The sequence below is a fragment of the Nicotiana tomentosiformis genome, chromosome 10 (genome assembly GCF_000390325.3).
Source record: "Nicotiana tomentosiformis chromosome 10, ASM39032v3, whole genome shotgun sequence".
Taxonomy (NCBI): domain Eukaryota; kingdom Viridiplantae; phylum Streptophyta; class Magnoliopsida; order Solanales; family Solanaceae; genus Nicotiana; species Nicotiana tomentosiformis.
The window spans coordinates 163,239-188,036 of NC_090821.1; the positions used below are offsets into that span (position 1 = coordinate 163,239).

Below are 24,798 nucleotides of genomic sequence, written 5' to 3' on the forward strand. Positions count from 1 at the left end.
CTCGTACTCATTAGGAAGTGACCCCAACAACATCAAGGCCAAGTCACCATCATCAAAAGTTGCATCCATATTTTGCAAATCTGTGACCAACTTATTGAAACTGGTGATATGTTCATTCATTGTGGTACCAGGAACATAGGTGAAGCGAAACAGTCTCTTCTTCATGTACAATTTATTTTGACTGTTTTTCTTCAAAAATTTATCCTCCAGTACTTTCCATAATTTACTTGCAGAAGTTTCCTTTGTGTATGGATATTTCTGCTCTCTAGCAAGGTAGGATCGAATGGTACCGCAAGCAACACGATTGATAATTTTCCAATCTTCTTCTCCAATAACATCTGGCTTCTTTTCTTCAATGGCAAGATCTAGCCCTTGTTGAAAAAGAACATCTAGAACCTCGCCTTGCCACATCCCAAAATGTCCTGACCCGTCAAAAATTTCTACCGCAAATTTCGCATTTGACACAATTCTTGTCATAAGCGAAGATGCCAACGATGACGTATTATTGACACTTGATGTAGATTCTTCTTGTTTACTGTCTCCCATTTTGACACAAATATTATTTAGTAGCTGACGACACAAATCAAGATTATTTCCTTTCTGGTGTGGAAGATCAGACTAAGCTGCAACCACAGAGCATACTCAGACAGAACCTTGACTCAGTTACCAAGATAGATCTTTTCTGATGTGGAAGATCAGACTATGCTGCAACCACAGAGCATACTTAGACAGTACCTTGGCTCTGATACCAATTGTTGCGGAAGCCAAATGTATATAGTGTGAATGAGTCACAACTACTATACCAAAAATTATGACAACCACTAAATAATAAACAAGACAATAAGACAACAATAAAAGAACACCAGAATTTACGAGGTTCGGCCAATTTTGCCTACTTCCTCGGACACAATCAATATTTTATTCCACTCCAAAATTACAAGTGAAATAATACTAAAGAGAGAAGATACAAATGCCTTAAGAAGATAAAAGGCAAATGAGAGGTGTATTTAAATCCTAAACATTAGGCCTCCTTTTATAGGGTGAAATTCTCATTCAAAATTGTCATCCACCGATGTGGTACTTTTGCCAATTTCAACAAATCTCCACCTTGGCAAAATTCCACATCTTCAATTTTCTCTCAATAACAAATTTTGGTTGTGTCTTCATCTTCAATCTTTAGTGTTCAACAATGTTGATCAAATCCAAACAATGTTGAAACTTGACCGCAGTCACCACTTTTGTCAGCATATCAGCAGGGTTCTCCGTAGTATGAATTTTCTTCACCGTGACTCCACCTTCTTCTATGATTTCTCGTACGAAATGATACCGAACATCAATGTGCTTCGTCCTTGCATGATAAACTTGGTTCTTCGCTAATTGAATAGCACTTTGACTATCACAAAAAATTGTAATATTTTTTTGTTCAATACCAAGCTCCTTTAGCAACCCCTGAAGCCAAATTGCCTCCTTCACAGCCTCCGTAATAGCCATGTACTCTGCCTCTGTTGTAGACAAAGCAACTGTTGACTGCAAAGTAGACTTCCAACTAACTGGTGCCTTTGCAAAAGTAAACACATAACCAGTAGTTGACCTTCGTTTGTCCAGATCACCCGCAAAATCTGAGTCACAATATCCAACTACAGACCGATTGCCTTCCTGCTCAAAAACTAACCCAACATCTACAGTACTATGAATATACCGTAGAATCCATTTCACAGCTTGCCAATGCTCCTTTCCTGGATTATGCATATATCTGCTAATAACTCCAACGGCTTGTGAAATGTCAGGTCTCGTACAAACCATTGCATACATCAAGCTACCAACAAAGGAACACCATAAGTCTGAAAATCTAGCCTCTCAATCTGAAGGTTTGTAGACGAAGTTATGTAGTTATTATCTTGGTGGGGGGACCTCATCAGCATAGATAGAAACATAAGCATCTGCTGCACCAGCAGCAAGCAGCATTTGATAGGGGTGGAAGGTAAGACATCTTACAGATCCTATCTTCTGAGCCATAAAGGTGGACAAATACCTAATAGTGCCTAACTGCTCACCCTCCAGGTTGAACACTTTGATAAGTTGCTTAGATGAACCGCTAGCTACAAGGGGTGCATGACGATGGACCGCCAGAGATGTAAGTGATCCCCTGTGAGCATAAATGGTCAAGTATGCCTCCTTGAGATTTCTCATATCAAGGAACTGAATATCACCAGCCTGAGATGCACTGACAACCTGAGAAGAAACAAGAGAAAGTTCATGACTTCTCATTTGCTTTGATAATATAGGAGAACATTTGTGAGAAAAAAACTTGCCACAAGTAGAAGTAATTGTTGGAACAAGTGATATTAAACACAGAGAGAAATAGAGAGACAGAGAGAGTGTGTATGTGTGCGTACTTTTTCTTTTTAAAGATGGTTTACTGACAAACCAGTAGCAGACAAGTTGACAGGCCAGATATGAAGGGGTTAGTGATAATCACCTTCGCTGGTTGAAGTTCAGGTTGAAAGCCAACCCCAACAACTCTTTCCACTTCGGGGTGAGGTCGTGTTGCACAAACAAGCCTAAACAAACACAAATTAAACAGTCAAAAACCACTGAATATTGATGTATTTTATGCATAAAAAAATTACATGCATGTGCGGATAGGTGGTATGGATCTAAGTTAATGCAAGTCCACACCACCAATTCGAATAATGTACTTGAGATCCATATACAAGAAAAAGTGTGCGTGCAGACATATATATGCTCATGAATTACTAGTACTACATCTTACATTTCTGGCATTTGAATATCGAATAGTTTGACCGATCCATCCACGAAGCCAGCAACAAATTGACCCGCATGAACTTGAGAAGCAGACTGCATAAGGCATGAAAAAGAATAGATGTCATCACAAAAATAAGTGGCATGGTTAGAGCATCCAGGAAAAACATGTAACATATACAACAACAACAACAACCCAGTAAAATCCCACTAATGGGGTCTGGGGAAGGTAGTGTGTACGCAAACTTTACCCCTACCCTGAAGGAGTAGAGAGGCTATTTCCGAAAGACCCTCGGCTCAAAAAACAAAAAGATAAAAGGACAAAAAATGAGACAATATTAGTATCACAACAACAATCATAGGATAAATAGGAACACCATAAAATCCAGAAGAAAGATGCAAAGCAAAGGGAGACAATATTAGTAAATATTAGTATCACCACAACAGTCATAAGAAAAATAGGAACACCATAAAATCTAGAAGAAAGATGCAAAGCAAAAGCGATAGCTAGTAAATAGGACATGCACTGAAAAGCGAAATAGTAAGCCACAACATTCCCACTAGCTATCTTAGACAAAAACTCTACATGGCTAGTCCCACCATGGTACGAAGTAAGGCACGACTCAACTACCTCCTAACCTACTACCCTAATACTCGACCTCCACATCTTCCTATCAAGTGTTATGTCTTCGAAAATCTGGAGCCTCGTCATATCCTGCCTGATCACCTCTCCCCAATACTTCTTAGGCCGTCCTCTACCTCTTCTCGTGCCCTCCGCAACCAGCTGCTCACACCTCCGTACCGGAGTATCTGGGCTTCTCCTCTGAACATGTCCGAACCATCTAAGCCTCGCTTCCCGCATCTTGTCATCAATGAGAGCCACATGCACCTTCTCCCGAATATCATCATTCCTAATCTTATCTATCCTAGTATGCCCGCACATCCACTGCAACATCCTCATTTCTGCTACTTTCATCTTCTGGATATGTGAGTTCTTAACGGGCCAATACTCAGCCCCATACATCATGGCCGGTCTAACCACCGCTTTATAAAACTTACCTTTGATTATCGGTGGCACTCTTTTGTCACACAGGACTCCAGATGCTAACCTCCACTTCATCCATCCTACCCCAATACTGTGTGTGACATCCTCGTCAATCTTCCCTCCCCCCTGGATAACCGAACCAAGGTACTTGAAGCTGCCTCTACTCGGGATGACCTGCGAATCAAGCCTCACATCCATGCCCACTTCCCCTGGCTAAGCGCTGAACTTACACTCCAGGTATTCCGTCTTCGTCCTGCTCAGCTTGAAACCCTTAGACTCAAGAGCCTGTCTCCAAACTTTCAGCCTCTCGTTAACACCGGCTTGCGACTCATCAATCAGAACTATGTCATCGGCGAATAGCATGCACCATGGCGCATCCCCTTGAATATGGTGTGTTAATGCGTCCATTACCAGAGCGAATAAGAACGGATTGAGCGCAGAACCTTGGTGTAACTCCATTACAACCGAAAAATGCTCAGAGTCGCCTCCTACTATCCTAACCCGAGTCTTAGCCCCATCATACATGTCCTTAATTGCATAATGTAGGGAATCGACACACCTTTTGCCTCCAGGCATCTCCAGAGAATTTCTCTAGGAACCTTATCATACGCTTTTTCTAGGTCAATAAACACCATGTGCAGATCCTTCTTCCTCTCTCTGTATAGTTCCACCAACCTTCTAACAAGGTGTATAACTTCTGTAGTCGAACGACCCGGCATGAACCCGAATTGATTGTCGGATACAGACACTGTCATCCTCACCCACGTGATAAAATTGTTTAAAATGCCAATAAAACACTACATGTTTTAGCACAGAACCTGAGGATAGCGGAAAAAGGGGATAAAGCAAAGACGAACAAGAGATCTAAGAATTAGTACTCCCAAAAGAGACAGGCCAGCCTATTTAATTGAAAAAAATATATATATTACCTCCTCCTCCACCCAATGCAAGCCATACAGATATATCATGACAATGTAAGCAGGTGGTGGAAAATAGGTTCCCCACGACGACCCGAAGACAACCCCAACATTAATTTCTCAAACTTTCATCAAATCAAGTAACCCATTTTAAACCTTCAAGCTTTTTAAAGACCCCATTAATGGTGTTTCGATTTGAAATGAAGAACTCGGACTCAATCATTTTTAATCAATAGGGACGATTGTTGGTTCAAACTTTCGAGCTAAATCAATGGTGGAGGCACAACAATGGTGAAAGTGGAGGAGGCAGTGGTGGACATAAAAAAGAAAAAAAACAAAAAAATCTATTTTTTGGGCTCTTCACGCGCCTATATTGGGTGAAACTCTATTTGCCAACTCAGCAAGAAGTGCCTAATTGGAACAAAGTTCGTGTAATGTACGTGTTCATTAGGAACACCCCTAAGTTCAGGTGTCTAAATAAAAATTTGTGCCAACTTTAAGTGTCTCCATATGTATTCAGACTAAAAAAAAATACATATGTACATGTTTACGCACGCGCGTGTGTGTTGAGGAATGAGGGGTGTTCTTTGGAGACCATTTCATTCATCAATATTTCATGGTTCTTTAGCAGTTTGCTCAAATTTTACAATCGTCTTTATTCATTTCTCAATATCCAAGCACAAGATAGAAAACAAATACTTAAACAATGCTAAACGGTTTTCTAGTAAATGAACACATAAAATAATACTATAAACTCTCAGAGCAATGTGAAAAAACTCACCAATGCTGAGATGCTGTAATCCGAGGATGTTGGAGTAGTATTTACAAGCTGCTCTTTGTCAAGATCCCAAGCCATGATAGAAGAAATCTCACCAGATGCAAGCTGATGAGAAATTCAAATTGACATGTAAGCAAAATGTGTAAAACATCTACTTAAAGTTAACTTGTGCCACGAAATTACATGTAATTAGGGGTGGGTGGTCGGTTCAGTGTATAGTTTGTTCGGTATGGGCTTGGTATGCTGGCCTATTTTCTGCTTCAAAAATAGGCTATACTTGGTTTGGGCCTGACAATCGGAAAGTAATTAACACAATAAATAAATTGAGTCAGAATTGATTCCAATACTTATGTATTGATTCAGATTCTCCAGAAATTGATCAAACAGTTTTTGATTACCGAAGAATCAAATATGTACCAATTTGCTGAAATTACAAGCTCAAGCATTAGCGCAAGTTTTTTGTGCAAAAACACCATACAATCACGCTAAATATCCAACAGAAATATACCGTGGCAGACTACTAAACCAAACAACATTAATAAAATGTAAATACCCAAACTAGATGATGAGAAATAAAGAGTCACAATTCACAACCAAAGTACATAAAATATAATAAGTCTAAAATCCATCACCAAATACTAAACAATAGCAGTCACAATCTAAGTCTAGAATTCACCAAATCCAAAATAACACTAATTGTCAACACATTAACTTAAATACAAAGTTGTCTTCCTAGATGCAGATGATGCTCAAGACTGTTTTCTCACAGGAAAAGGTTAATCAAATGAATATTAAACTAGAGGATCAGATCACACAGAGTGAATCAAGAAACACAAACTAGTAGAGATAGTTATCTAAGACAAATGACAGCACGAAGATTCTGAAAGAAAATAAAGAAATTTGAACACTTTAATACATAGTTTCTACATAGTATATTCGATCAAAGAAAGAAAAAACACAGCGACAAACATTAAACGAAGGAGAAAAGAAAATACTCTATCAACATATTAGATTCCACAAATGTATCAGTAGATTCAGGTAACACCGGAATAAAGAATAAGAAAGCATTCAAGATCTTCAAAATACTAAGAAAATATAAAAAGGAATTTTTACACAAACAACCGGCCATATTCATTGTTTACTTTTTCTAACTATATACATAGATTATATATTGATTATACACAATTATACACATATAATACACAAATTATGCATATATTATACCTCCACCGGCTATTTTTAGTTTAAGCAATTGGGTGAACGACTATTTGGGTTTATTCTTCATATAAAAACACAGAACTACTTGTGTAAATCCAGCGGTAATCTCTTCCTTTCCAAAGTACTTGGTCGATGGACCTGACCGGAGGTTTTGTTTTCTGTAAGTTCATTACTTAGATAAAGCAGATTATGTATTATTTTGAGATGTTCTGTACCCGAAAAAAAAAGAATTTTAAAAAACCCAAAAGTTGGGAACTAACTTCCTATTGGTGATATTACCATAGTGAAGCAAGCATCCAAATGGATTGTGTCCAAGATCACAAAAACAAAATAAGATAAAGAGTAACAGCTAAAATTTCTTGTATGTTCTTAAACACTTGCTTTTTAAGCAAGTTGTGTTGTTGACAGAAACAGCACTAAGAAAGTTCTGTCAACTGGACACTCTAAAGACTATAGCTCCTTTTACTGTAAGATGTAATACATAGAACCCAAATAGGATCATTGAAATGGAAGAGTTCTACCGGATTGCTTTGCTATTAGAAGATACATAGCAAAGCAAAAGGTAAATTTTATCCAACATTTGCAGAACAAGCAATGTAACATGAGAGTGACTGTTGAGCATCTATGGCCCAGCATATCGACAAGATGAGTATTTTAGAAATGCGAATATTAAGATGATTGGTCATACAAGGTTAGATAAGATCATAATAATCACTTTAGATAGAAGGTACAAATAACACACACAAAGGACAAAATTTACAGGTCGTCTAAGATGAACAATGTCCTACAAAGATCTTCAAATGCACCTGTAAGTGTACTATGATGATTCAAGGCGTTAACAAAGGGCATGATAGACCTAAATTCACATAAAAGAAAGTAGTCTCAAAAGACCTACAATCTCTCAAAATCCTTACACATTTAGCTAAGAATAGAACGCAATGGAAAGAAAAGATCCAAATAAACGACACTAAAGAGTTGTGATAACTCTCGTGGTCGGGCATTTCGCATCGGAATAAATTATCACGTACTAGAACGAAATGGATCTAATGGAGTGGAATGGATACTGAGGTTCCATATGACCAACCCAAACTACTTTGTGATTAAGACGTTGTTATTATTGTTGTGGAAGGATCCCCTGCTCTCCCATAACAACATCTAATATTTATTTTGTTCCAGATTGCCATATTAAACACAGATTGATGATAGCATTTCATAGAGCCTTATGCTGCTTCTTATCCTCTGTCTTTTAGCTGCAGATCACATCGAGAGATTTTCACCAGTTAATACTAAATGGGTTATTGAAGAATCCCCAGATTTGCCAAGACATGGGACAGTGCAGGAACTGTTGTTCCGATGTTAAACGAAAGAAGAAGAAAAAGGCATCAACTCCACATGCCGAGTCCCCAAAGTTTACTAGAGTTAAACATGTTTTGTGTAATGCAATCCAGGTGAAGCACGCTACTTTTCTCGCATTTTCTCGATTCTCTCTACCGTGTCTATTATTTTTAACTAATGGTAAATAGGTCCAGAAAGAGATGGTGAGACATTTATATGAGGAACAATATAGATAAAAATGAAACATTGGAAATTTAATATGAGAATGACACAGGTGATGAGTCAAAGCAATTCATGTACCTTATCAACAGCAAGGATCTTCGTCCAAATGAAGACAAGAATTTGCCTAAGCTCTGGAGTCGTGGTTTGCAAAAGCTTTAGAACGTAAGGAAATATTCCAACAGACAAGACCTGGAAGTAAAATTGCTCACTTAAGTATTACTTGAAAATTAGACGCAGAAAGTTAGATGCAACCAGCCTAATTAACAAGAAACTTGAAATGCAGCACCACCAATAAGTACCAGATCTACAGCCCAAAGTCCCATATCGAGAAATCTCCCAAGAAGAACCAGTGCACGGAACCGGTGGCATTGAGTATGTAACACCTAATAACAAAGAATAACCTGGTTATCATCCCATACAAAGAGAAAAGTGCACCAAAATAACAAAGCCCTCGAGGGTGTTAAGAGAACCTAATAAATAGGAAAAATTTCGCAAGATAATTCGCAATAAGTTTGTATCTTAGGGAGAACTATGGTTTTTCAATTTATGCATCCTTCTGTCGGGTCAAGAGGATATACACCAAGTAAATCTAGACAAACTTCACAATTCAAACAAAAATATTTGCTCGTGAAATGAACGGTACCGATTATTCTTCAGGAAAACCCTCCCAAAAAAAAAACTAAGAAATTGTTTTAACTGAGACTAACATTACTAAAACCAATGCTTCTGCTGTTTTACCATCAGAAACTTTAATCACTTGCCTAGTGGTAATTTGCTTCTGCAACAGTAGGGAAATGGGATACACCAGAATTGACAAAAATAGTGCAATAATCTGCCATAGATTGTTAGATTACTCGAGCAAAAAAAATACAGTAAGCAAAACATGAAACAAATGAAGACCCAATTGTGCTGAGAGGAGTATCCAATACTTGATGACCTTTTAAGTAATATAAGAGGAGAGTTAACCGTTCCTCATATAATGACATGACATTCTGGTTACTTTTTTCTCCTTACATGAGAACATTCTATTATTCTAAATTTTAGCATGATATCCAGAAAATTGTTCTCCTATTTAAACAAACTGAAGCAAATGCAGAGAGGTCAACTGAGGCTTCATCAAGTAATATAAGAGGAGAGTTAACCGTTCCTCACGTAATGAAATGACATTCTGGTTATTTTTCTCTTTACATGAGAACATTCTATTATTCTAAATTTTAGCATGATATCCAAAAACAATTCTCCTATGTAAACAAATTTAAGCAAATGCACAGAGGTCAACTGAGGCTTCATCAAGGAACAAGAATGCTAGCAACCAAATGTTTTCACTCCACCTTTTCATCATATTAAGTCACACGAATTGAAAGGGGGTGCGGGAATGAGGAAACATGCACCACTTAAAGCCACCATTTCATGGTAAGAAGAACCAAGAATGCCATTCCTTTTATTTGAACCACAAGAATTCTTACCTGTAGAACAATGGGCAACTGCTCTGGTGGATTTTTATTCTCTGATCCATGATCAAGCCAAACCTCAAAAGCTGTCAACTCTTCCGTGAAGAATGGGCTAGGCTGAAGAAATCAAAAGATGGGAAACATTTAATCTTGAAAAGATACATGGACCAAATTTTTGAGAATATAGACCAAGTTTTATGAACTAAAAATATACAACCAAATCATTACCCCACCTGAAATTCCACATTCGGATCATCAATCAAAGTAGGAAGCTGCAAAAGGCAGATTTCTGCTGCCATGTCCCAAGAATCCCTGTGGAACAAGTGCAGACCCCAATGAGGGGAAGGTAATACATGAATTTGTGTAGATTGTTGAGTGTTTCGTGTAGTTACCACATGTGGTGCTGATGAGTAGGTGGTAGCATTGGGTATGAAATTGGTGAACAATTTGCAGAACGCACGATTCTTTCAGCAAGTAAAAAATTTCTGAATAAACTAGCAACTAATAGGTCTTGCCTGAACAATTTTTGAAATAGATCTGTGGTTTTGAAGCTCACAGATTAGAAAGAGTTTAAACTGCAAAAAGGATTAAGAAAACTGCATCAAACTAACTAGTCTATCACATTACCTCGTGGATTCCAGGCAATTGTGTCAGTTACTGCAGTGAGAATCCAATTCAATTCACCAAGAGGTGTCTTTCGATCAGTTTGGCGTCCAGGAATTCGATCTATTAGACCATAATCAAGTGACTCACGAATCAATGACCGTGTGCAAAACCTAACAGCCAAAAACAGAATTAAGTAGATTATGAGGAATGAATAACTAGCTATAACATATTTGACCAAAAGGTTAAAAAGAAAAAGAAAACAAACACAAAGCATTTCTTTTGAAATAAAAGATTAGTCATAACGGTTGAAAGAAAATAGCAGCTTATCAAGGAATTCTGACAACAAATATCAAACGTGAAGCAGGCTCAAACATACTAAGTGGAAATTCCCTAAGACATCATATTAATCTATAGCAACGGTTGGCATAATAGACAACCATGTGGTTCCTGAAATATGAGGTGCCATGTAACTTTGGGGCATCAAAGAGACTTGTCCTGTTGTTCAAGTATTCTTTTGGTGAGAAAGGCTGTTCTAACTTTCCAAATATATGGTTAAATAAGACATGATGTTTAAGATAAACTATGGAATACCATAAAGAGAAAAACATAATATTCCATCAGTCGGGAACCAAACCCACTGAAGGTATGCCAACGTTTCCAACAATGAAGTATTGCAGCTAGTTCGCCCCATTGTAGAATTGACCAGGTTTAGCAGAAAGCAGGAAAAAGGGTGGAAGGATAAAGGATAAACAACTCTTGCTGAGAGCATGTCACCATCTCAATGCCATTTTGATTGGAGTTGTGAGGCAGGAAGTGAAAACATCAGCAGGAAATTCAGCACTTTGAGGAAGTGTCTCATGTGCTTCACAAGCAGCAAGCAGAATACAATCTCTTGTAGAAGGTCCAGAGGAATCAGAGACAGTCAAGTCTTGGAGCTGCATTAAACAAATCACCAGGTAACTGATTAGCCTCAAATTCTGTGTCTCCTTCCTTCAGCCTTTTTTAGCAGATGGGTAGATCACCTCATAGTTAAGCATGTAATGCATTATTACAATATGTACCTCTATAAAGGTATTAACAATCATCCCAGCAGCTGAGGAGTCAAAGACATAGATCGATGGTGTCTTCAACCAAGAGTCCAGGTCAGTAATCGGCAATGGGATATACTGCGTATAACTCTAAACCAGATGTCCCAATAAGAAAAAGACAGATATCACAACAGCTCTGAGAAATCAATTTGAGTAAGAAAGAAAACCTTATTAAATAGCCAAATTTCACCATTGGATGTTGGTTTTGGCACACCATGTCCATTATAATGGAACAGAACTCGTTCTGACTTGGCATACTGTCTACATGTTGTGCAAAGTTTCTTAACATCATCAACAGTAGGATCCAAGGAGATCTTGTAGTGTGCCTACATATAGTTAGATATTTGGGTCATTTATAATTAAATTATTGATTACCTCACCACAATAATACAGCCTAGACCTTGTCCACGCATGATATCTATTAACACAAAAACATTTTTCTTACCCTAGGTTGCCACCTCTCATATTGTTCATTCAATGTTCTCCCAATTGTTTCAAGGGCTTTTTGAGGTGCCACAGAAAATGGATCTGTCATATGGGAATAAGAGTAAGTACTTAAATAACTGCTGGTTGACAAAATTTTCAAGCACTAGGATTTGAAAATTGCTGACTGCAACTAAGAGGTAAAATCTTAACTAAATTCATCCAATCTCCCCAAGAGAATATGAACTGTTTACTACGGAAGCCAGGATAGTTGATACCAAAATAGATTCAAGTAAAACAACAGATCAGACAAGAAGTACTATCATCAACTATTGTGTTGTCATAGTGATAACATAAGCAACAACATGAACAACAGACCAGGAAAACTTCAAAGGTTCCCAAAAAGCTACTCCACAAGTATGGCACAGAGCCTTCAGCAAATGCTATGTGACGGACTGAGAGCCCTGAAGAACCTGCAAAGATTATTATTCACAAAAGGGCAAAAGCTAGAGGAGAGAGATTCCTAGGGGCAGGAAACTTCACATTAGAGGGTTAAAATCATGAAAGAACAATACGGGGGTAAGAATTGGCAGAGAGAAATTGAGTGTAGGAATTTGTCACTGGAAGATGTATTGAGTGAAATCCAAAAGTAAAAAATGCAACCGAAGTCCAAAATGAGAACATAATCTAGAGAAACAAGACGAAAGAAACGGGAGGATTGCCCATATTGCTCTTGATTGGACATGATGGACGAAAAATCAAGAGAAAGGCTTTGACAACAGAGCACTGGAAAGCTATTCATCCCCCACAAACCCCCAAAAAAATCATAACGGCAAGCTCTTCGCCTAAGTTGAACAATGTCTTACTAGGAGAGGCCTATGTTGAATATGAAATCAGAAGCGGGCATCAGTAGAACACAACGACCAAAGGTGTCGAGTAGAAAGGATCACAGTTTTCCCACTATTCTCACACTTATGGGCATGCATTCTCAAAACTCCAAATAAGATCTGCTTTTTCATTTGGTTAGCAGTAAGGGAGACCATTCTCACAATGAAAAACTAGAGGAAGAAAGGACTACATAGGTCAGTTGGTGCTACATGTGCAGAAGCACGAGAGATTGATCACCTACTGTTACACTATCAGGTTGAAAATCAGTTATGGTTAACTGCGTTAAACTCTTTCGGCATCCAGTGGATGACAGAAATCACAATCAAGGATTTATTATTCAATTGGGCCTTCAAACAAGGTAAAGGAGGTGTAGAACTTAAGATATAACACCTTTGGTCTTATGTAAGTTGTATGAAGAGAAAGAAACATGAGATTTTTTTTTATAATCTTGGTGTTCGGGTCAGCTTGCGTGCACCTCGATTAATTCCGCAGGGTACTACCTGCTACCTCCCACCAGCAGCATGAGAACTTTTTAAGGGTGGATATTACTTAAGTAGCATGTCTTTTGGTTCTACTCAATTTTTAGAGCACCGATGAGGTCCAGTTAGCATAGATGATTTGGTGTTCTTCGTAGAGAATCATATCTTTGTGCATAACTATTTACATTTTGTGTGCCCCTATGCCTGAGTATTCACGTCAGTAAAATATTCACCGTGTCTAAAAGATAAGGAATAGTAGCAAAAAGAAGAAGAAGTACTTGTTCTTTTAGAAGCAAAAGAAGAAGAAGATTTTAGCATACCAACCCAACACTGCATTCGAGCACAAGGAGATATCTTTGTTACATCAGTTGGATCAACGCTGATGTTCAAACACAACACAAGGGCAACACATCCCGTAAACGTTTTGTACGCTTAGATGTAATAGAGGTAAAGATATCAAACATTTGTTTACTCCATGAGAATGAAGCCCATTGCTCTGTAAGATATTAGCTAGCTCAAAAAATAAGATAGAAACAAAAGGTCATCAAGTACTACATGTGTAAGATTTTCTCTTTTTACATAATACAACAAGCAACAGGTATAAATAAATCAAATCAAGCATTTGAAAATCCAAATCTTATCTTCAAAAATTTGCAAAATTGTTATGCTGTAATAACATCTTAAAATCAACCTTTTCTTTTGGATCTAAATAAAGCATCTCTAAACAACCTTTTACGCAAAGACGAAAATATATACATAATACATCTTTAAATCATTTTTATTTCAATGGTTACTTAAGTTGAAGAAGATAGTAGCAACTAAAGCACTACAAGGTTAAAGCACGCACACAAGATTATTGAGTAACATCAATTTAGCAAAAGTCAGAAAGGGCACACAAGATATATTACCATTAGACAAACTGTCATTAAAAATTTAAGAAAAGATAAAAGAAACTAAGACATCAGTACATAACAGCCTCGTCTTACCAAGCTCTACTAGATTAGAGGTCTAGGTAAAAGCTTAACTTTTTCACACAGCTTTTTTCAAGGTGTAAATCACAACAACTGGAAAATAAAATATCCCGAGATTAAACATGACTTTATCAAAGCCATAAACCATTTACATTCCCATGAAAATTTTGAAAGAAGCCTAAATGACTCATATATTGCTCTTATTCCCAAGAAAGCAGGTGCTAAGCTAAAGGTTTATAGACCAATAGGTTTGATTGGTATTTTTTATAAGGTGCTGTCAAACTTCTTGCTAACAGACTTAAAACAGTTATGAGCAAGCTGGTTTCCCCTTCCCCAAACGGCTCCTGTGAGTGGCAGAAAGATAACAGATGCTTCTCTTATCGTAAATGAGTGTCTTGACTCCAAACTGATGCAAGGAAAGGCTAGAATTTTGTGTAAACTAGACATTCCGAAAGCTTTTGATATTGTGCATTGGGATTCCTTATCAACATGCTATAGTCTATGGTCTTTGGTGAAAAATGGGTCAAATGGATTCACTTTTGCATCTCCACTGTAAAGTTGCCCATTATCATAAATGAATCTCCCAAAAGGTTTCTTTGCATCACACAAAGGCTTAAGACAAGGAGATCCCGTCTCTCCTTTTCTTTTCACTTTTGTCATGGAAGGCTTAGTTAAAATGTTGGCAGCAGCTGAGATACGGAAATGGATTAAGGGCTTTAATCCAAGCATGAGGAACCAGGGAGAAATGCACCTCACTCAACTTCTTTACGCAAATGACTCTCTTACTCTCTGTGATGCAGACCGTGAGCAGAATTTCTATTTATGCATGGTCCTCCTCTTTTTGTAGCAGTATGGGGCTCCACATTAATTACTCCAAGAGTGTTCTTTTCCCTGTAAATGATGTTCCCCTATAGGAGATTGTAAGCATTATGGATTGTACAGTAGATTCCCTCCCTACCAAATATTTGAGCCTCTCTTTTGGAAACAAGGTGAATACTACTACAATTTCGGATGATACCTTGGAGAAGTGTCAAAAGCAACTCTCCTGTTGGAAGAAGAAATATCTCTCACTTGGGAGAAGGCTAGTGCTAATCAATAGTGTAATAGATTCCCTACTCACATGCACTATGTTCTTGTTCCCTCTACCGGCTTCTGTGGCGCAAAGAATGGATAAACTAAATAGAGATTTCATGTGGCAAGGTAATAAAGAACATACGACATTTTAACCTGGTAAACTCGGGGGGGAGAGGGGGGTATCTACCGATAAAAAAGCAGGACGTTTGGGTCAAGACTTGAGGGCTAATAGCATTAGTCTACCATACAAGTGGCCCGGAGGTTTAACAAAGAAGGAGCACTACGAAGAAATGTCCTTGTAACAAAATTTGGTCTTCTTAATCTATCGATCACCAAACAAACTCGTATTCCTAGCAAATGTCACACCTGGAGGCATGTGGGGCTCTCTGGTAAGCTTTTTGATCCCTTTCATCTATAGGAGTTGGCAATGGCGTGAGAGATTCTAGAATGATGCATGCCTGGGTACTTCTCCGTTAAGGAATCAATATCCTTCCATGTTTACTTTGGTACAAAATCAGGAAGCATCATTAGCAGAATATTGATATGTTTTTGGTTGAAGCATCACATTCAGACACAATATTACTGACAGGGAGACGAGCAGTCTTGCCTCTATGCTTTCCCAATTTCATGTTCCTCCTCTACTGTCTACACCTGATTATTTGAGGTGGAATAGAAATACAAAAGGTTTGTTCTTCATTAAAGCAGTTAAAGTCCCCCGATATAAATTAGCCTTGGAGATGCATTTGAAAAAATATGGCACCATTGAAAGTTGAATGTTTCTCTTGGTTGGTGGCAAGAGGTGCCTGTCTTACACACAACAAGCTTCAAAAAAGGGGAGTCAACATATGCAGCAAATGTTTGCAATGCGACCAAAAAACCCAAGATGCCAATCATTTATTTCTACATTGTTTGTTCACCATGCAGGTATGGGGCCTTTTTCTCAACATTTTAGGAGTTAGATGGGTAATGCCAATGACAACAAAGGAGCTTTTACAGTGTTGGCAGCTGCGAGGTTTGGGCAAGATAAAAAGGAAAATCTGGAATACCATTCCTTCAGTGATTTGATGGACTATTTGGGACGAAAAGAATGCAAGAGTCCAAAAAAAGGTGTGACTCTTGCAAATTACACTGTGGACATGGTTGATAATTCTGAACTCATTACATAATTCCTAATGTAGCCGCCCTGTACTTATTTCTACAGTACTTATCGCTGAAATTAACATACTACTTTTAACAAATATAAAAAACGGGTGAACCTTCCACCTAGGGAGAAGAAAAAGTTATTTTTTTATAAGTGCTAGAGGGTCATAATTGATAATTTGTGGGAGAAATTTTGAAAACCTCAGTGCATAAACCAATTCAAGAGGCCAACCATTATCCATACTTTCATAAATGCATTGATCAGGGACCTCTTTGCACCCATAGTACCGGGAAGACGAATAGAACAATCAATGTTCATATGGAGAAGAAAAATTTATTCAAGGAAGTACCTAACATTTAATCTAACGTCACCAATCATTAAAAATAAGCTTCCAAATTCACACAATATCTTCTACTCCTATAAAATTGACAAACACTAAGATGTGTAAATGAAAAGAATCACATCTTACTCGATTCTTAATCCGCTGCTTGGAGATTAAACCACTACGAGACGGTCCAGAAGGAACATATTCCTCAAACCGGTTGGACTACCATCCAAACTTTACGTAAAAACTTTATCACTTAACTTACAAATCAAAATATGTTGATATTCCATGGTGCACATTATCCTGTTGCTGATGACTCCCGAATGGACTACCATGATCCAACACACCAAAACTAGGCATATTCCAACTGTCTGTTGGTTCGTAGCTTGTAAAATTCATATTTGGCTGGTACTCCCTGTGTAATATATGAGTTTTAATACAAATTCAATACAAAAAAATAAACTTCGTAAACAAAGGAAAATTAGAGTTTACCACTTTGCTTGTGGATTATGTAAACTTGGGGATAAATTATGTCCTCGCTCCTCATTCGCCCATGGAGATAAGTTTAGATCTGGCCAAACTCTCTCACCCGCAACCTGTTCGTATAAAACTGCTCCAAAACACCAACCGATGATTGAAGGATATCCCTATTTTTTGAAACCTCATTATTGCGAACGTCTTCAGCCTTGACGTACATTTTCAACATTTTTATCACAAGAAGTTCACGGTGTTCATCTGAAGTCCTCAAAATATCTGTTAGAGTTTCATCGCCCTCGATGTTAAACATAGCATAACAAGCAACTCCTTGCAGAGTAACAGAATAGGGATATCTTCCAGTCACTTTAATATTAACCGAACGTTTGCTCACACTCATTGTTTTGCATAATAATGATACCAATCTATCGTATTCCATCGTAAGCGGCAACTTAACATGACACAGTGGAGAATAACTATAGCGTACTGAGTTATTCTCCATCACAACCTCACCCCCAGTATAGTGAAACCCTAATTTTTCGCTCTTCGGACATTATGACAAAATGCAAAATAACTTAATGAACAAATATTTAGGAAGATCGGAAGGATCCTAAATGAATTTTTATCAAATTCTGAAACTCCTTAAATAAGGGGATTTATCTCTACCTTTATCATAAAATGTAGTGGCCAAACCAGATAGTCCATTTTCTCTCTTTTCTCACTCCTCAAGAAAGACGGCTAGAAACTTCCTATTAGGAATAGCTTCCTTTCAGGTTGTGTTGTTATAGACCAGATTGTTCTAATAGGACATGGGAGACAGATAACTAATCTAATACAGTACAACTATGATCGGGCAATAGCGCAGATAAGATCAGACTGAATGTGTGAAGTATATGGTTCTAGTTCTCTTCTGTCTCGTTCCTTCCATCAAAGAAGAATCCATGAACAAAACCAATCCAGGGGGTACAATTATTTCATGTATAGTACATGCATATTAGGCGCTATATATGTAGCGCGCATACTGCATGCGCTATACCCATATGAATTATTGGTGGATCAATAAAGTGCAGCTGAATTATTGGTGGGGTAGAAAAGTTCAAGTATAGCGCGGTTATTCACCGCGCTATACCTTAACGGACAAACGTGTCGTTAAGGTATAGCGCGGTGAATAACAGCGCTATATATAAAATGGTACTCAATTTTGTTTTACCTATTTTTATTGTTTGAGTCCAAAAAGACCACAATTAGGTTTCAGACTCCCATTTCGTATGCCTTTTTTATGTCAGTCAATGAGTTTTGACGCAACGAAAAAGAAGTATAATAATATCACAATCAATAGATGTACAATGAAAGATGTAAGATATATTGAAACAACCAATATCATTTAAATTAATGCATATGCATCACATTCACAAAAATAAAATATGTTTATATTGTCTCATATATTCCTAAAAATATTGTAGATACTTCTGTGACATAAGTTATGTGCCTTTGTATTTTGATGATTTAATAAACTTCATATGAGAACCAGATAGGGAACCTGTTACACAACCTCAAAGTGCTCATAACAACAAGTCACATGTCTGGCACAAGTTCCAATATTATCAATCAAAGAAACAGCAGAGGGAACAGATGGCTATCAGTTCCTTCGGTCATAGTACAAGTCAACTTCTTACAACTGTTAAAGTCATTACACTGCACATGCAACAGTGCATCAGTCACTTTATGGAGCATGCTATGTACTAGATACTTGCTTACATCATCCCAATGACCTCACTTATATATTATTAACATGAGGCAAGGGAAAACACACACTTGCAAACCATAAATCATTAAGTCTCTCTTAAGTGTGTTGCTTTCCTACTCAGCTTAGTTAAAATCATCTTGTAGGACATCTTCTGTAAAACCATAAATAATGTGTTTGTGTTTGGCTAGAGTTAGCCAAAGTTGTGAGCTTTATAATAGAGTTATCACAAAGGGACTTGCAATAGAGTTATTGCAAGTGGGTGAGGGATTAAGAGTTTAATTACTAGGTTACAATAGGTTGTAATCTAAAGTTTGCTCGGTGAGTGAAGTTGAAATCCTACAAGTGTATGTCGTGATTTTTAATCCCGTGAGCTGGGAGTTTTTCACGTAAAATACTGTTGTGTCATTTACTTACTAATGTGTGTATTCTGTGGGAACTGATAGAGAACCAAGTTCTCTATACAGTTTGGTGGACTCTTAGTTTACATCAATTGGTATCAGAACAGGTTCTTTCTATAAGGCTAACACCTAGAAAGGATCCACATGGATGCTCCATCAAACTTTGAAAAAGATCAATCAACCTACAGACCACCAAGATTCAATGGACAATACTACAGATGGTGGAAGACAAGGATGCATGATTTTATCATGGCTGAATATTCAAAGCTTTGGGATATCATTTGCGACGGACCCTTCGTCCCTATGAAGACCATTGGCGAGCTAGCAGTGACAGTTCCAAAGACAAGAAAGAAGTACAACTATGTTGACCACAAAGCTATAGAGAAAAACTTCCGAGCAAAGAAGATCCTCATCTGTGGTATTGGACCAGATGAGTATAACAAAATTTCAGCTTGTCAATCTGCCAAGGAGATCTGGGAGGCTCTCCAAACCGCACATGAAGGAACAACTCAAGTCAAGTAGTCAAATATCGATATGCTCACTTGTAACGACCCGGCCGGTCGTTTTAAGAGTAATAGCTCTGATCCCCTATTAACTGCTTTTCCCAAATTTTTTTCTGCTATTGTCACTTGTCGGGATGATTGGTTTTGAGTTTCGGAGTATTTTGGGACACTTAATCCCTAAATGAGAGCTTAAGCCTTAGGATTTAGACCGTAGTCGGAACTGTGCGAAGATGACTCCGGAATGGAATTCCGTTGGTTCCGTTAGCTATGTTAGATGATTTTGGAATTTAGGAGCATGTCCGGATTGTGTTTTGGAGGTTCGTAGCTCATTTAGGCTTGAAATGACAAAAGTTAAATTTTTGGAGTTTTGGACCGGCAGTGAAATTTTTGATATCGGGGTCGTTTTCCAATTCCAAATGTTGGAGTAGGTCCATAATGTTGATTATGACTTGTGCGCAAAATTTGAGATCAATCGGACGTGATTTGATAGGTTTCGACATCAGTTGTAGAATTTTGAAGTTTCAAGTTCTTTAAGTTTGAATTGGAGGGTGATTCGTGATTTTAGCGTTGTTTGATGGGATTTGAGAGCTCGACTAAGCTCGCATGGTGTTTTAGGATTGGTTGGTATGTTTGGTTGAGGTCTCGGGGGCCTCAGGTGTGTTTCGGATGCTTAATGGGTGAAAGCATGGACTTAGAGGAATTTCTGATTTTTGCTGGTTCTAGTGTTTTCGCACCTGCGGTGGGGGGTCCGCAGGTGTTGCCTCGCAGAAGCGAGACTTACAGGCGCAGATGCAAGAAAGTCAAGAGTTGCCTTGGGGTCGCAGGTGCGAGGAAGTTCCGCATCTGCGATGCCCGTAAATGCGCAAAGCTGTTCGCGCAGGTGCGACCCTTTCGTCGCAGGTGCGAAGGCAGAGGGGGTAAGTGAGTTGCGCAGATGCGTACATTTTCCGCACAAGTGCAACCGCAGGTGCGAGCCCAGGTTTCTCAGGTGCGGAAATACCTGGGGAGTGATTAAAACCGAAGGGCTTCGCGATTTTTATCATTGTTGGCTTTGCAAACTCGGGTTGGGGCGATTTTTGAGAGCATTTTCGAGGCATTTCTTGAGGTAAGTTCCTTGTGCTTATTTTTGGTCAATAATCTTGCCTTGCCATGTATTTTCTCACCTAGTTAATGTGTATTTAAGGTAGAAATTGGAAGTTGGAGACTAGGGATTTGGAAGTTTGAATTGTGGATTGGAGGACCATTTGGTGTCGGATTTTAGTAAATTTGATATGGTTAAACTCGTGAGTGAATGAGATTTCTATTTTCTTGATTTTTGTCAGGTTTCAAGACGTGGGCCCGGGGGCCGGGTTTGAGCCAATTTTGGGTTTTGGCCTAATTTTGTAGTTTTTCTTATGGGATTCATTCCATTAGCGCGTATTGATGGTATTGTACTGTTTTGAATAGATTCATGCCATTTAGAGTCGTATACTCGTGGCAAGAACGTGATATCAAGTTGATTAGAGCGGTTCGAGGTAAGTGGTTTGCCTAACCTTGTGTTGGGGACTTCCCCCCTAGGATATCTTGATATTATTTGGTGTGTGGGCGCCGTGTACGTGAGGTGACGAGTACGTACACGGGCTATTATTGCAAAAATCCTGTTTAACCTTTTTAAATCATAAATTTCTTCTCTTATTAAGTTGTACTAATATGTTTAAGTGTATAGTTTAGACTAAAAAAATATGCTTACGTGTTTTAACTGCCTAATTGACATTCTGTGCGTCATGTTTAGCTAAGTCCTTATTTTCCTTATCTGTGTCCAGTATAAACTATATAACTCGATGTCATACCTGTCATTTCATCTTGCGTTGCATATTTACTTTGGGACTACGGACGTATTCCGGGAGATCCCCCTGTACTACATTTTTACTTTAGGACTACGGACGTATTCCGGGAGATCCCCCTGTACTGCATATTTACTTTGGGACTACGGACATATTCCGGGAGATCCCCCAGCACTGCACATTTACTTTGGGACTACGGACGTATTTCGGGAGATCCCGCTGTACTGCATATTCATTAGAAACTATGGGACGGTATCCCGAGAGATTTCCCACTGTGTTTACCTTGTTTTAAGCCGAGGGCTCCCTTAACTGTTAAATTTTTGAGAATTTATTTAACTGTGTTACCGTAAATTCTACTTATATCTTTTATTGTTTAATTTATTATATTTACTCTGGTAGGGCCTTGACCTGACCTCGTCACTACTCGACCGAGGTTAGGCTTGGCACTTACTAGGTGCCATTGTGGTGTACTCATGCCCTTCCCTGCACATGTTTTCGTGTGCAGATCTAAGTATGAGCTATCAGCCTTGGGGTTAGTGCATGCTGCTGATTTTAGGAGACTTCAAGGTACTTCTGTTTGCGTCCACAGATCTTCGGAGTCCCCTTCTATTCCCTCGTCTAGAGACTTTCCTTATTATCTTCAGACTTTTGTATAGAGCTACATAGATTATAACAGCTTGTGACTTAGTGATATTCCGGGTCTTGGGAAAACTATTTTGTATATGCCGAGTGGTGCTACTCTTGGCTATTTATAATATGCTGTTTATCTCTAAAATGTTGTGTTTTTTATATATTTTTTGAAATATTAGGCTTACCTAGTCGTAAAGACTAGGTGCCATCATGACCCCTTATGGAGGGATAATTTGGGTCGTGACAAGTTGGTATCAGAGCACTAGGTTCGTAGGAGTCGCGAGTCACAAGCTGGTTTATTAGAGTCTTGCGGATCGGTGCGGAGACATCCGTACTTATCTTCGGGAGGCTATGTAACTGTTAAGAACAATCATATTTCTTTGATTTCCTTGTCATGCGAGTTATTGACACCAAACAATTCTAAGATTCTATTCTATTCTTTCTCACAGATGGTGAGGACCCCAATGTGAGGACCGACGATCTGGCATCGAGCCCCCTGCCAGAGCCACCAGAGGCCGGGGTCGGGGTAGAGGACGACCACGTGGTGCAGCCCGAGGACCTGCGAGAGCTGCGTCAGAGGAGCCCCCAGCAGCTCCAGCTGGAGGGCCAGCGCCGGAGATCCCTATTGCTACTCAAGCCCTCCAGGAAACTTTAGCTCAGTTCTTGAGCATGTTCAGCACTTTGGCTCAGGCTGGACTATTTCTGATAGCTCCCGCTACATCTCAGGCCAGGGGAGGGGCACAGACTCCCGCAGCCCGCACTTCTGAGCAGAGGGTCCAGGTTGATCAGGCCCTAGAGTATATTCCTATGCCCTCAGTGGCTCCGGTTCAGCATGAGATCAGGGTAGCTGCTCCTGAGGCAGAGCAGCTCAAACTTGAGAGGTACAAGAAGTACCACCCACCTACTTTCAGCGGACTAGCTTCAGGTGATGCTCTGGTTTTTTTTGAGGAGTGTCATCGTATTCTCCGCACTATGGGCATTGTGGAGACGAGTGGGGTTTATTTTACCGCTTTCCAGCTGAGGGGAGCATCATATCAGTGATGGTGTGCCTATGAGCTGAGTAGTTTGGACGAGGCAGTCTCACTCACTTGGACTCAGTTTTCAGAGATATTCTTGTGTGAGTATGTTCCTCATAGCCTCAGGGATGCTTGGCGCGCAGAGTTCGAGCAGTTGCGTTAGGGTTCTATGACTGTGTCGGAGTATGTAGTTTGTTTCAGTGGGTTAGCTTGCCATGCACCGGCTCTGGTTGCTACAGTCAGAGAGAGGGTTCGTCGCTTCATTGAGGGACTCCACCCCAGTATTTGGACCAGTATGGCCAGGGAGTTGGAGATGGACATCACTTATCAGCAGGCAGTGAGCATTGCTAGGAGGGTGGAGGGCATGTTTGCCCGAGACAGAGAGGAGAGAGAGGCCAAGAGGTCTCGAGAGACTGGTCATTATTCAGGAGCTCGTGCACCAGTAGCACGCTATGGTAGGGGTTTTGTGAGTCGCCTTGTTCATTCAGCTCTTCAAGTAGCCAGCGGTGTCCCAGCTCCTCCTAGACCTCAGGAGCCCTATTATGCACTGCCAGTATCCAGTATGCCTCCTACTCGAGGTGCTATTACAGGCCAGTCCAACAGGCCAGGTCCGAGTCAGTCTTAGCCGCTGCATCCTCTGAGAGGTTATTTTGAGTGTGGTGACACTCGTCACCTGGTTAGAGATTTCCCAGAGCCAGGAAGGCTGCACCTCCACAGACTTATCAGCCTCCACGTGCTCCACCGGGTCCTCCGGCCATTCTTCCAGCAGCAGCTACTACCCCACCTCCTCAGCTAACTCGAGGTGGAGGTCGGGGAGGTCGAGGTTGCCCTAGAGGGGGAGGCCAGGCCAGGCCAGGTACTATGCCCTTCCAGCCCGTTCAGAGGCCGTTGCTTCAGATTCAGTTATCACAGGTATTGTCCCCGTGTGTCATAGGGATGCATCATTATTATTTGACCCAGGCTCTACGTATTCATATGTGTCTTCTTATTTTGCTCCACATTTGGGGATATCTCGGGATTCATTGAGTTCCCCTGTTTATGTATCTACTCCCATGAGAGATTCTCTTATTGTGGACTGCGTATATCGGTCGTGTTTGATTGCTCTTAGTGGTTTTGAGACCAGAGCCGATTTGTTATTTCTCAGTATGGTAGATTTTGATGTTATCTTGGGCATGGACTGGTTGTCGCCCCATTATGCTATTCTTGATTGTCACGCTAAGACCGTGATGCTGGCTATGCCAGGGAGGTACCTTAGAGTATACTCCCCGCAGGGTTATTTCATTTCTTAAAGCTCAGCGAATGGTTGAGAAGGGGTGTGATGCATATTTGGCCTATGTGAGAAATATCAGTATTGATACCCCTACAGTTGAGTTAGTTCAAGTAGTGAGAGACTTCCCAGATGTGTTTCCATCTGATCTTCCGAGCATGCCGCCCGACAGAGATATTGATTTTGGCATTGATTTGTTGCCGGGCACTCAGCCCA

The 24,798-nt window shown here is 39.5% G+C and overlaps 1 protein-coding gene across 1 annotated transcript; it reads right to left on the bottom strand.

The window, feature by feature from the left end:
• Nucleotides 1-1,830: 1,830 nt before the first annotated feature.
• LOC104093721 (regulatory-associated protein of TOR 1-like) lies at nt 1,831-17,598 on the bottom strand. Its single transcript, XM_070187696.1, has 19 exons — nt 17,314-17,598; nt 14,987-15,092; nt 14,722-14,873; nt 14,524-14,590; nt 13,534-13,644; nt 11,869-11,951; nt 11,591-11,749; nt 11,397-11,513; nt 11,110-11,270; nt 10,357-10,505; nt 10,122-10,266; nt 9,963-10,041; nt 9,745-9,846; nt 8,578-8,661; nt 8,357-8,467; nt 5,507-5,608; nt 2,774-2,859; nt 2,480-2,561; nt 1,831-2,232 (listed from the first exon to the last, which is right to left on the bottom strand). Exons 1-19 carry the CDS (start codon nt 17,596-17,598, stop codon nt 1,894-1,896), a joined length of 2,520 nt encoding a protein of 839 aa, XP_070043797.1. The 3' UTR covers nt 1,831-1,893.
• Nucleotides 17,599-24,798: the final 7,200 nt, after the last annotated feature.